This window comes from Camponotus vicinus, unplaced genomic scaffold, assembly GCF_025532165.1.
Source record: "Camponotus vicinus isolate PSW18456_S1 unplaced genomic scaffold, iyCamVici1.0 SCAF_3, whole genome shotgun sequence".
NCBI lineage: Eukaryota > Metazoa > Arthropoda > Insecta > Hymenoptera > Formicidae > Camponotus > Camponotus vicinus.
In genome coordinates, this window is record NW_028141967.1 from 15,906,643 (window position 1) to 15,921,066 (window position 14,424).

At 39.5% G+C, this 14,424-nt stretch overlaps 1 protein-coding gene across 6 annotated transcripts in view; it reads left to right on the plus strand.

Moving 5' to 3' along the window:
* Nucleotides 1–14,424, plus strand: part of LOC145967761 (rho guanine nucleotide exchange factor 17) — a 54,540-nt gene that overhangs the window by 13,034 nt on the left and 27,082 nt on the right. For 3 of the 6 annotated variants that reach the window (XM_083092685.1, XM_083092684.1, XM_083092686.1), the window contains 7 exons: nt 271–454; nt 1,869–2,507; nt 4,332–4,568; nt 5,796–6,312; nt 8,975–9,433; nt 11,102–11,405; nt 11,737–12,040. In XM_083092685.1, the coding sequence (XP_082948811.1) occupies nt 290–454; nt 1,869–2,507; nt 4,332–4,568; nt 5,796–6,312; nt 8,975–9,433; nt 11,102–11,405; nt 11,737–12,040 (2,625 nt within the window). In that variant the 5' untranslated portion in view covers nt 271–289. The remainder of the gene's footprint in view (nt 1–270; nt 455–1,868; nt 2,508–4,331; nt 4,569–5,795; nt 6,313–8,974; nt 9,434–11,101; nt 11,406–11,736; nt 12,041–14,424) is intronic. The other 3 variants (XM_083092688.1, XM_083092689.1, XM_083092687.1) reach the window with 2 other exon arrangements.

Sequence of the window (14,424 nt, forward strand, 5' to 3'; positions counted from 1 at the left end):
GAGTCGCATTTTGCGTACGTAAGTGCGTGACGCGTCCGTCGCGCGAATCGCTCGCTCGTAACTCAAACGGAGATCATTAATATCTCGTATGAATCTCGAATGAGGACGATTCATGCGAACAGCGATATTTCTCGAGCAACGCAGCGCAAGGTTCATCTCGTTTTCCACTTTACATTTATGAATCTGTCATTTTTAGATGTCAACTCTCTCGGCATTTGATTACTTTTTTAATTTAGATGGTTGTCTGGATTGACTTATTCTGTATTTCAGGGTGAGGGAAGGATGAAGAATGCCCCGCGCTGGCGGAGGAGACGGGGGTAGCGGACCCCAGAGGACGGGAGGGGGTGGCTTCGGAGGATGGCTGGGGGGCGCCGCGAGAGCTATGACAGGTGGAGGCGCCGGTGGTGGATATGTCATTCTGGGTGGCACCAGATACGGCCTGCGGATCTCTCAGGTATTGTGCAATCCATTCATTAAACATACGCTTGTCAGAAGTTTTTTTTAATTAAAATGTTTTAAAATAGTAAAATGAAAAATAATAAAATAATTTTTTTTTAATGTGCAAAACTACATTGTTGGAAATTAATGAGTTTATATTCATTTCTAAATTATAAAAGAAAATTTATATATATATCTTTACTCGATCGTTTTTCAATTTTGGATTTATTTTGAAAAATAAAATTTAATAAAATATTTTAAAATGATTTGAAATAAGGAAAATTAGATTTATAAAGTATTTTGGTCTCATTTAAAAATAAGATTAAGCGGAATTTATATTATTCCACGAGAGAAACTTGCATCATTTTAAATTCCTTCTAATCCGGCCATTCTCTTTGAGTTTTGACCACTGGTAACGACCTTCGATCGAGTCGTGACAGGGACGATCCGCGACAACAAGATTAAGACGTCGAAGGACCTAAACTTAGAACCGATCGCACAAATAGAATCCGCCAGTCACTGACTCGAGCCGATTTTGCGGCGGCTCTTCAGTTCTCATCTCCGCTGTTTGTTCCGACTTTACGCCTCTCTTTTCACAGTTTGTCCGAAATAATAAGCATCGTTGACGTCACACTCGACGCGTGCGACTGACATGAATCTCATGTGACACATTCGCGCGTTCTCTACTAAATCCTGTCGTGATCTATATAAATCACTTTCAATTATTTGTCGTCATCTGAATCGATGACGTCACTATAGATTCTGACCTACTGAAAATATTATCGGGGATTGATGATACAAAAAAGATTGGCCGGGATTTAGAAACGACGCAGAGAGAAACACGATGCACCCTCGACAATCAAATACGCAACATCTTGTCGTACGTTATTTTCTCACAAGTTTAAAAAGACGAGATGCATTTAAGACAGCGAATGTTTCTGACGTAGAATGTTTCTGACTCAAAGCACCGGGATATAAGAGAAATGAAAGGAAACGAGGAAAATGCTTTACCGGAGATGGAAAAATAAAATTATGTGTTTACGAAGTACAAAGAAGTAGCAAATAAATAACAAAAATACGAGGCACCTTGAAAAAATTGCAAACCAGAATATAATTCTTGCGCGACAATTTTACTCTTCAGCATTTCGACCTAACCAAGTCTGCTCAATATATATTCCAAATTAAACTTGTAAGGGTAAACTTTCAACGAATGAAATTTACAATGTTGACATTTTACAAACTACTCTTGAATATAAAAAAAATGTTAGTGCACTCTATTTTTAAAATATCTTATAATAAAGGACAATATTATTAGCAATATTTCTGACAGAATCAAATTCAGGCAAATTGAAAAAATTCGTGGTCATAAATTACGCAACGATGGAGAATCGCTTTACAAAGCAAGATCGGCCGTGTGATTCCTATTCCAGGAGAGCCTGCCGCCGGCCAACTCCGGAGAGGACTCGCAGGAGCATCGGCGAAAGCGGGAGAGCGATTCGCGGGAGCGGCTGACCGAGAAGCCGGCGGAGAAGCCGCCGATCGATCTGGCCGGCATCACCGATTGCTGCTGCATCGGGCCGCGATCGCGGCTCCCGCTCCCGCGGATCCCGCCGGCTGCGACCTCGATCCCATCCTCGATCGCGTCCTCGATGACGTCCGCGACGCCGTCGTGCCCTTCGACTACCGTCGTCGGCGGCTGCTCGCCGCCTCTTCCTGCTTCTATCGCGAGCGTCGCGGAGACGACGCCGACGTTCGCTAATAATAGCCACGGCGCGGTGCAAACGTCGGTGGGGAACACGAGCAGCACCAGCCAGCAGCCGCAGCAGAGGCAGCAGTCACACCACCACCAACATCATCACCACCACCACCAGCATCAGCAGCATCACTACCAACAACAGCATTACCCGCAAGCAGCGGCAGCGGCGGTAACGTCGTCGTATCCGCCGCCGACGACGTCTTCACCCTCGACGTCGCTCGGCTACTCGTCCGGCATCCCGACGACGACGCAGACCGTCTCGGTGCCGCGGCAGCTCGCGCAGTGGACGAAGCATCAGACGCTCAAGCTTCAGGTACTACTCGTCGAAATCGATCGATTCGTTCTCGATTCTTTGGGATTCTGATCGTTCGATTTATTCGATCGATTTTTTTCGGCTGTTATATCGCTCGCGAGTGGATCGTTTCTTTTTTCCCGCGATGGCCGTTCGATCGCGTTCACCTGGAATTTGCGCGAGGTTCGAGCTTCGTGTGTAGACTGCACGTGAGGTGCGAAAGATCGTCGCAAGGGATACAAGGTGGAGTGGCTTAGGTCCGGAAGACTCTGTGTCAGCAGTCCCGAGGTAAGTCTCAAGGTCATCGCGAGAAATTTAATCCCCTCGACGGTAAATGCTATCGATGGCGGAAGTGAAATTATCTCTTGAGAAAACAGATGATAATCTTTATATCCAAGATATTTTTTCTCAATTCCTTCCTTTCTCTTTGATATTATGATTAAAGAAATTAATAATATTCAATTGAAAAAAGATTCCTTTAAAAAATAAGAATAATATCTTTCTTCTTCCAAAGCATTCGAGAGATCTTTCAAGTCTCCACTGATGATGATGTAGATCTTGAAAAAGTATATTTATTATTATTTTAAATTTGTGTGACATAATTTTTTTATGCTCGAGGGGGCTTTATGATAAAACTGCTCTTTCCATCGTGGACGAGAATCTTTTTCTCATTTTTACGAGACTGTCAAACGCATCCTCTCACTTTGCCTCGAAGCACTCGCGGTCTCTTCGTGCCAGGAAAATTCGTCGGCTCGCAAAGAGGCTGCCAAAATTCACGCTTGATCTTTCCGCGCACATATTCCCTCCGTCTCGGTTTCTTCATTTACTTTTTAAAATCGCGCACTCGCGCGTCCGCCCGATTTTTGGATCGCCTCACGCGTAGCGGCACGCCGTCGTTTCGAGGGGAAGAAGATAGAGGCGACGAAAATAGAATATCGCTTCTTTTTCGACTAGACACTTACGTATGCGCGCATACGAGATGTCCTGGGCCTGCCACTTCGTCGAGATTACGTCCTCTCGCAAGCGCGATGCACGTTCTGGCTTTTGTCAGAAATTTGCACTGATTTGCTTCGTGAATAAATGCAATGTTTGTTTTGACTATTGAAAATTAGAGAGAGACTAAAAAACATATTTCTTTAAATTACAATTATTTTTCGTAGAGAATTCAATCAATGAACAAATCGTTTTAGACAGAGTTCGAGAGTAAGATTATTTCTGATCAATGCTAATTCAGTCTCTAAATGGAAAATATATTTTATAAACTACTAATTCAATTTCAGACAATATTGTTATGAAATTTTTTTCTTCGTGGAATTATTTGTCTAATTGTAAGATTTAGATTTTTCTTCAACAGCATTACGTTATTAATAAAATTAATAAGATTACTTTAATATTTTTGAATTAATAATTTTTTTAATATCAATATTCTCTCCATTAAATGTGAATGAAAAAATATTAGAAGAAATCGTAGAAACGAAACGTTTCAATCAAAATTTTGTTCCGAAACGGAATTTATATATATTTTATTTTAAAACGATTGTTCTGCTCAATAAAACTGCAATATAGCATTGCATTCCTCGAATTTTATTTCTTATAACTGAATATATAAACCCAAAGAAACATGGTAAATTAATTCTGTTCCGATAGTTTGAATTTTTAAATAATTAACGCTATTCAAAATTAAAGATTGATTAAATTAATTTTATCAAGATTTGCTGATTGTCTCATGTCGTTGAAAATGAATAAAAAATAAACATGATTATTTACGTGTTTCACGAGCTGATTTCGCGTATCTACGCTTATCGAAACTGTGAAATTTATTTGTTTTTCCCTCTCCGGCTACAGGAACCAGCCGTGATAGCGGTGGACCGACTGCACAGGTTTCGCTGGAGCGGGGGCGGAGGAGGAAGTGGCAAGAAGTCCTCTTCCGGCCCCCGCAGCGAGAAGGCCGAGCGCCTTCGCGAGCTCACCGAGAAGCTCAAGGGACCGGCACCGGTTCCGCCACCCAGAAGACCGTCGCGGGTCCAGGCTTCCTCCCCTCCTCCGGGCGGATACCAGCCGTCGTCTCAAAATTATCCACAGGTGAGGAATTCCAAACGTCACGGTGACGAGGGCATGACGCGTTTCGTTGCGCACGAACGAGCGATATTTTTCGCATCACTATTTTCTTTTTACATTTTCTCATATATTTGCTTTAAATAAACATATTGTCAAAAAAAAGAAAATATCTACTGTCATCATATAAATGTTGTAAAACATTATTTTATGAAATTAAATATACGGAGAAATTATTTAAAAATTACAGTATAATATTTTCCTCATAAATTGTCGAAATTATTAAGAATCAATAAATAAAAAAAAAGATAATGATTTATTTAGTTCATAAGATTTTTTTGTATCAATAAAATACTTATTTATTATTAAATTTCTCTATATATTGCATAGTAAGATTTAATAAAGTAAAATTATCTTTTTTTTAATTTTATTATTTGAGATAATTAAGAAAAATATTAAAATTAATATTAAAATATTAAAATTAATATTAAATATTTGACTTAATATATTTGATTCTTATCATTACAAGAGAGAATAATTATATTGAGATCACTTCGACTAAGAAGTAGCCGATACATCTACTTCTCATTAATGAATCTCAATGGCCATCTTGTCGCTCGTTCCAAGAAGAGTTTTGCTGAAGTTCACGATTCGCGAGACATCTTTGTCACGATTTCGCTGAACTCGGTGCATTCCAAGACGCGTATAATGATGATCGTTCTCTCGTAATCTACATAAGAGCACACGCACAACGAATAATGTAGTTGTTATGCTGCTCATTATCATTTTCATACATTTCCTCTGTTATCCTTAAATAATTTCTTTCTATATAAGATCGTAACAATAAAACAGGAATCAATAAAACAATATAAAATCAGGTTAATTTTAGTTCAATAGGTCAAAGTTTATTGAATATTATTTGCTTGACTCGATGTCATCGTTCATTAATTCTTGTTTAAACGATGTAATAACGATATGACTGATATCATACAGCAAGGTACTTATTAAGGGCGGCAGAGAATAACAGAGGTCAAAGGTTACCGAAATGATATTTTAATGATCACGCATCATATATAAATCATTATCTGATTTATTTCCTACGTAACATTAGACGTCTAATTAAAATCTACCCACAAATGAAGTGGGCGTACGTATGTACAATGCGCATGAGGAGCATCTGGGTTCCGCTAGATTTATAACTCGAGGTAATGTAAGAAGCTTGATTGTACAGAAATTTCTCTGGATCTTTGTCAGACGGACTCAAATCCAGGTCGCTACGATGGTCGCCCGTCTCATCGCAGCTTTACCTACAGCGAGGGCGGTCAACATGGTGGCAACAATCAGCAACCTCAGCATCAGCAGCACCAGCAGAAGGATCATCCGAAGTCGATCGTCCGTAGTGAGAGTGTCAGTGAAGAGTGTCTCAGTGATCGGTCGGGGAACGACCCGTATCGAAAGGCCTGCCACGACTCGAGGAAGCCCTCGAGAACGGGCAGACCCGAGAGAAACAGTGGTGACGTCAGTGACCTCAGGAGCAAACAGAACGCCAACGCGGAGGCGGCGAAGCACTTGAGACAGTACAGTGATTCCGTGGTGGACAGTGCAACGAGTGTGGACGATCTGTGCGATAATCCGAACGCCGCTTCCGTTGGCGGTGAGGGGGAGGCTCGGGATGCGGTAACCACGCTGGAGCCGCGTGGGTTGCTCGCCTATCACAGGACCGGCGTGCCCTACAGGAGCGCCTCCTTCGGCCAGGTGGACTTTAATCAAGGTAAGCTTCCGTGACGACCGGCCGAGCTCGTTAAGAACGTCCCGAGGTCTAATTAAACCAATTACACAGAGCGAGACTGATGCAGATTATGTTTTACCGTATGATTTACTTCGTCGTCATTGAAGTAGGAGAGAAATCGGAGAGCGTCCTCGTGCGCGATTAAATCTTGTAAATTGTTCGTAAAAGCTTGATTAGTCTTGCATTAATATTCATTGCCGTGCTACGATCCTTTTTTCTTCTTAATCAACAATTTACGCGGATTTTCACATGATATCTTCGCGGAATTAAAATAACGCCACGTGATAGTCTTATATTAGATTTCAACCTTGAACTAAATAATAGTTTTAGTTGCATAATGGAGGACTAAAAATAAGAGAGGCGTAAGTGCGCCTGTCAATAAAGTTCGAACTTCTAATGACAGATTCAATAACATAGTAATGCAAACATGCCCTTGACCCGTATATATATGCTATTTGCTTACAATTAGATCATCGTAAAACTTTTAAAATCACTTTATACGCTATTTTTATCCGATCCAAAATATCTTTGATAAAAATTTCTCGACCCAGAAAATATAGGATATTATTGAAATAAAAAAAAAAAAATGAAAGGAACAATATTTTTTATATTTATTATATATAATAAACTAATTTTATCGTTAAAATACATAAACATTATTAGAGAGAAAAAGTTTTATTATTGAAAAAGTATTATAAATTAATTCTGCGGTTAAAAAATAAATTATTAAAAAATACTATTAATCGAATAACGATATGTAAAAGCCAGCAAAACTCCAACACTTGAAGGCGCGAAAACATGACGCTCGGTTGGCGAGCCGGAAACACTTTACACTTCCGAAGCAACAAATCTTTCGAGACACCTTTTACGCACGAAAGACGGCTGCTGCGAGCGCGGATAACCAGGTGCTCCTGAAATATCGTCGCCAGGATTTTCGCACTTGCCTAACTCTCGTCTATCCGCGATTGGGCGTGTAAGCCAAATCTATTTATCTGATGCTTATACTGTTTACGTTATACGTAGATTAAATATTATAAATCTCATCGAATATTAGCGATATGAATGTTTACATATCCGAAAGTGTCGTTTTGCAATTGACATTATTTCAATTTAAAGTTACAATTATTACTACTTTAAACGTCGCGTTCCAAGTCAACTGTCGAATTATGAAATTATTTATTTTTCGTGAATAAAAGTATATCATAAAAATATATAAATCAATAAGAAAAATATTTTTCATTTTCTAAATAAAGAAAATACAGAGTGTTATGATTTGACTTAACGAACGAAATCTGGATAATTTCAACGAGTTTATATTTTCGTAATTTCAAAACTTCAAAATACATAAAAATGATATGTACATATGTGAGATTGCGAAAACGACATATACAAGATATATTTTCTGTCTATTTACATAATTGAAAAATTTAGGGAAATTATATTCCACATTTCTTTATTTCTATTTCTTTATTTATTACTCGATTTCTTTCCTCAGAGTGTGGAGAATAAAATTTCGTATTGTACACTTCCCTCTTAATCGGTCAGCGCGTTCCCCGGAACTTGGCCAACAAGACGCGCGCTGTTTCGCATCTTCGAGATCTCCTCCCGTCTTGTAGATCTGTTTGTTATTATTGGAATAGTCCACACACCTCCTCGACCTAAGAGCGCTGCCAAACTTACGTGACACTCGAGGAGGTAATTAGGACTTCCTCCGATGCTCTCTCATCTCGCGGCTGAAAGACGGTCTCACTGTGTTTGTTGTTCGGTGCAAAAGTACTCGAGTTATTATTAAAAACGATCGCGCGTGATACGCCTCTGAAATACGTCAGACGGGTAGCATCTACGGAAATCGTCCATATTTATACCGAAATTTGCTTTTTTTTTAATGTCAAAATTATTAGTAAAGAGAAGAGGTTTAAGCCTCGATTGCTCCAACGTTATTTTGGCTTTAAGCGAGACTTAAGTATATATATGTCTTTATTTATTTAGAAAGAAAGATAAAGATAGACACACATATTTAAATATCGCTTAAATCTAAAATAAAGTTGGTGCAACCTGGTCCAAGTCTCTTTATCTCATTACAAGTCTCTTTCCTTTTTCGTTATTTATCTCTTAAATTTTATTATCTTAAGTAAAAAATTCTGTTTTACAGTTAATTTACATTGCATTGTTAGAAAAAATTTTTTAGATATATATTTTTTATATACATATAAATTTAATTACAATGCATTATATTTTTACTTTAAAGTTTTACGAGATAGAAAACATATTCTTTAAATATTACAATATTATTTTAATTAGTAGAAAATAATTTGTATTCTCTAGATATTACAATATTAATACTTTACTCTCGTATTTTTCCGGATAATTTAAATTGAGCTTTTCACAAGAAAACTGTTTCAATTTCTTAGTACTTATTCTTTTAATAATAAAATTACTATTAAATATCTAAAAATATAAAAGATAATTTTGTATTTATTATTTTCTACTTTTTCATAAACATTGATATTAATATATTGATTTTGATGAATATAAATCATTGAATATTTTCTCTCAGAATCTTTTAATATTAAGAAGCTTGATAAAATAAAACAGGAATGAAACAAGAACAATCTTACTAATTTCTCATGAATTTCTGCAAAAGATGCAGATTTTACTTTCAGCACGAACTCGCACTTTCCTCTTCCAGTGACCCGACAGAAAACTCAGCCGATCGCGACGTCCAATCGCTCCGAGATCAAGGACGTTCGCGCGAGCACGTTGCCCCGTCGTCGCGGTGATGTCACACCAGGTGGCTCGACGCCCCAAAACAGCCCCAATCGACAGAGCCCGAGGACGTCGACGCCCAGCGTCGACAGCGCCGTCGGTTCTGCCGAAGGTCTAGGGGTATCTCAGCAAGGGAACCCCGAGGAGATCCGACCCAGAAGCGATGGCTCAGACAGCTTGGCAACTTCCAGCGCACTCACCAGCCCGGAACCTCTGGTCCCGGAAGTGAACGAGCCGAGGGTCGATCAAACGGACGCGGCCGCCGTCGAGTCGATTAGTCACGAATCGGTTTATCCGATTGTCGAAGGAAACACCGTGGAGGAGACCGTTCAAAAAGGTTAGACTTCAAGAATATGCGTATCAGTATCTTGTGTTTAGTTTTGAAAAAGAGCTGAATGTCTATAGTTTGAGGAAATAGGGAGAACTTTCATTCCTTATCTTGATTGTGCTAGAAATATATCATTTCATTAATTTAATTTTCATGTCATTTATTTAATTTTAGAGAAGAAACCTTAATGTAATGCAATTATTTTATTGTTATCCTTTATGGCATAATCTATCTTATCTCAATTGAGATTTGACTATGTTAGCAGATATCGATTTCTAACTTGCTTTAACAAGGAGCATCGCGCGCTCTTATCTCTCGGTGCAATCTGTCGAAGAAAAAGAAAACAACGGCGGATAGTTCGGAATCCCAAAGTTGTTGGAAAGCAAAGTTTCCGCCCGTCGTAGCGGATCGATTGTGTGCGTGAAAGATATCTCAGTGGGATATAAAACGGAAATACACTCGCGTGGGAGTCCGCGTGCGCGAGCAAGGGATCTGTTTGCCTGAGTGTTCGCTTGCGTTGCTCATCAACGGGGAAACAAGCGGCAGGAAACGGACGAACAAGGCGAGGAAACGCGAGTGATCGGCATATTCTCGTCATCGGTTAAGAAATGCGCGTCGGTTCATCATTTATTGTGAATAGAGAGAGAGAGAGAGAGAGAGAGAGAGAGAGAGAGAGAGAGAGAGAGAGAGAGAGAGAGAGAGAGAGAGAGAGAGAGAGAGAGAGAGAGAGAGAGAGAGAGAGAGAGAGAGAGAGAGAGAGAGAGAGAGAGAGAGAGAGAGAGAGAGAGAGAGAGAGAGAGAGAGAGAGAGAGAGAGAGAGAGAGAGAGAGAGAGAGAGAGAGAGAGCGCGGTTCCAGCCGCGTGAACGCGCGAGCGCACGTGAAGTCATCAATGGAGATGGCTATAACTCAATGACGCTCAAACGTCTATTTCCACTCTCTGGCACCCACCGTTCTGAAAATAGTGCCGCGCAAAATAACATGGAACTTACGTGCACCTTTGTACCCGTGCTCCTGTCGATGCACCCAAAATAGTCCTCGTTCTCTCTCTTGGCTTCTCGACTCTTGCTCCGCTTCTCGTTATCCCTCGACATCGCGAAATACATGATCTATTCGATTCGGCCGTGAAATGAGCTCGATCGAATCCATGTCGATAAATCCCGGCGCGAATCAATCCATTTAAACCGATTTTAATCGATAAAATGTTGAAACGATTTTGAACTTTTGTCAAATATTCTTTTTCAAAGCTTGAAAAGTTGAGGAAGTAAAATGGAAAAAATGTTGATTAATTTAATAAGATACTTCTTTCATTAATTTTTATAAATTAAATTAAATTTTTATAAATTAAATGAAAGTTTGTTGATTTATATTATTAGAAAGGGGTAAGGATTTTCTAAAACTATCAACTTTTTAGGCTCCTAGCAGAGCGAGTGCATTTCTATTCTTGCGCGTCCTAGTCTTAAAATATATATCTTAAAATATAGTTTCAAAATAAACAAATGTTTCGGAACAATCTCACTTTACGACTCTGCACAAAATATATTTGGCTCGTTAAAAGTTTGGAGTTTGAAGCCTGAGCTTCTTCACTTTCAATGCAATTATCTCTCTCTAATGAAATATCAATTTTAGACAAGCGGTAGGTAGATAAGAATGATAAGGACACGACGATGGTTTTTAGAGACCAGAATAGAGCCGCACGAGGTGATCATCACACCACCCCCGGAGGAACCGCGTCTGAGTCAAGCTAGCGAAGGCAGCGAGGCGCCAAGCGAGACACCCTCGGAGACGTCCTCGCCGTCCGGCAAAACGAGACGAAACCGGGGCGACACCAGCAAGAGGAGGAAGGGCGTGTACATAACTCAATGGCCGGAGCCCTTGGACGCGGACAGGAACAAGCTGTCGGCTCAGAGCAGCGAGGAGAGAGACGAGCCACCTGCGACGCCCAGCGATCTGTCCGACTGCGAGGGCCACACGCCTCGAAGGTAACCGGAGAACCTACGCTCGGATCCATCGAAATAGAACGGAAGTGCGCCTGATACGCAGACGCGCAGATCTAACGTGCTCGCAAACTCGCGTTAATAATAGCCTTAACGAAATAATTACAGTTTCACGTGTAAAGTTGCGCTTCGATCTTTTGCGACTCGCCTTCTCCTCTTCTCCAGTCTTCTTTTATTCTTGAAGGAAAAGACGTAAAATATTTATTCAAAATTTTAATTTTATTCTCAAGGTGATCCGACTTGATTTATATACATATAAATATGTCAATCTCTGAATATTAAAAAAAAATTATATTTTTCCTTATCTCCGACCAAGGTACAGCAAGAGACCCCTTCGGGGGCCCTATGGGCAGATGCTGGAGGCCGAGATGGCGAAGCCTCGCACCGCCGACATCGCGCTCGACGAGGGCCTTCGTCCTCGCAGGAAGATCTCGGCGAATCTCTCGTACAACGCGAGCAGCAACAACAACAGCAGCTCCGAGCCGCCCACGCCCTGCCACCACCGGACGACCTCCAGCCCGACCAAACTCGAGGGACTTCCGGGGCCGAGTCCCGAGCTGCTCGCGGAGCTGCTGAGAGGGTCCTCGGAGAGGGTGGCTCGCGCACCGGCGCATCGAAACGTGAGTCAGATTATCTCGCTTCGATATAAATTGCCGGTTACAATGCCCCGGCTACATTTCGCCCATTTTTCGCGATACGACGGAGATAAGCGCGAGGGAGGGCCGTAAAGTATCCGCGCGGTTCGTGCCGCGCATTTGTTATCGAGACATTTGATGCATACACAATGTGCACGGTTCCCTTGATTAATGAATGGGCAATTTTTTTCGGGGGAAATTGCAACTTTTTTTGTCCGCGTTGAAGAGACAATGTCGTCGTGTCTCGTGTGATGTATAGCACTTTTAATTGAACGCGATGAAAAAGTGGAGAAAAAATCGACGCTGGTTTTTGAAATCTATACCATTCGTAACGCGTGATTTCTTAATTTAACTAATTACAAAAATAAAATATGCTATGGGATAAATAATTTTTCGTAATATTTTTAATAGAAAAATATTATAATATTCATCGAGAAATCATAAACATTTAATAATAGTTAAAAAACGTGAATACTCATTTATTTAACATTCTTAATCGTAATATCTCTCCTTTAACAGGAGATAAATTTATATTTATATTCCGTATTTACAAAATTAGCTGTAAATGTGACTAATTTCTCGGCACATACGACAAGCTCTCTTGGTATTAAATAAATCCTCTGGATGAGGCACACATTTCGCTCGAAATATGAGGCATGAATACGAGCCAAAGAATTTTGATTCTGTTCCTTTCTCGAATTTCGCTCCTCTTCTAAATACGAAAAAATGCCGACCGGGGTTATCTCGTCGTATCTCCCTGGCTCGTGCATCAGCGTTGTAACATCTGGCCGAGAGGAGCCACGCGAGGGAGGCGCCGGTCGAAACTCCGAGAGATCTCCGAACATCGAGCGGAACGGATGGCCGCGCTTGTTCGACTCCAGCGCCGAAAACATAATCTAATAATAATGTACGGTCATATTTCTCGGATGAGTCCGTGCCTTGGCCAGTGCACTCGAGGTTGGTGTAGCGTCCCTACGCGATTCTGGCACAGCGGGGGCGTATTACACGCGGATATTCCTGGTGACTTCGGGCGTATCTGGGGACCTACGTCTTCGACGTCGACGTGATGATTCGACCGCCGCGATCATCTCGATGCAATCTTCGCGACCTTGCGCGGACATGTGCTTATCATTGCGATTTGTGATTTTTCCCTGGGAAATTCCCACAATTCTGTTTTCATTGATTGAAAGACTGGGAAGCTTTAGTCAATTTTACGTTCTCGCAAAAGATTTTTGGAGAAAATTTTACCTCTTGGTATCTCTCAAATATTTTAATATTGAGTCACTCTTATAATTAATTTTTATTTACCAATTTATTCTTAATTCTTTATTAAATTTGTGTTCACTTCTTGAATAAATAGAATTCAATTTATTATAAGTATGAAGATTATATGAAGATTATATAAATATATTATTTGTTATGATATTAATTATCATTTTTTTTTCCATTTAATATAATCACTTCTTTTTTAAAATATGCTCAAAGTATTTGTAGCGGAGGTTTAAAAAAATTAAAAAACTTTGGGATTCAAACTGCAAATATCGCAGACAAAAATAGAAAACAAGACAAATATTAGTATGTTTATCAATTTGTTTGAACAGATATTATATCAAACTGAACTTAAATATTTGTTTTATATTTTAACCCTTTCGTACCTCCGGGACATATATGTCCCACCTACGAAAAAAATCATAACTTTTAAACAAATAACCCTATCGACTTTTATTTTGGCTTGTTTTAAAGAAGAAAGTTCAAGCTACATAAAAGAATCGCACACTTTGAAATATAATATTTATAATAAAATGTAATTACCTAAACTTTTTGCAAAAAAATCAAACTTTTAGATAGTGAAGAGTAATCATATATTAGGTGCTTTCCATTTACATCAAAACTCAGATAAATCTCACTTCTGTCTTTCTTCAACATTCATATTAAAGAAAGACAGAAGTGAGATTTATCTGAGTTTTGATGTAAATGGAAAGCACCTATTATGTCAAAAAATTATAGAATTGATGCTAATTATATACTTGAAGTTTTATGCGAGACCTGCAAAAAAATGTATAACAACGCGAGTCGAGCATGTGTGTGTATATTTAGAAAAAACATAATACATATTTAAAAAAATAAAATCCAAGCTTATATTTTAAATATATCGATATTTCAGCTTCTCATTTCGCCGCCATTTTGAATTTAAATTTTGATAATAAATTTGGAATCAGCACTATAAAACTGTTTTCATATGAAACGCATCTCTTTTGGGAAAGCCAGAGATACGAAAGGGTTAAGAAGAAGAGCTTAAGAATCCAAATTTTCGCGACGAGAGATAATATTTTTCGAAATTATATATCTAACACTTTTGACAGCTAAAT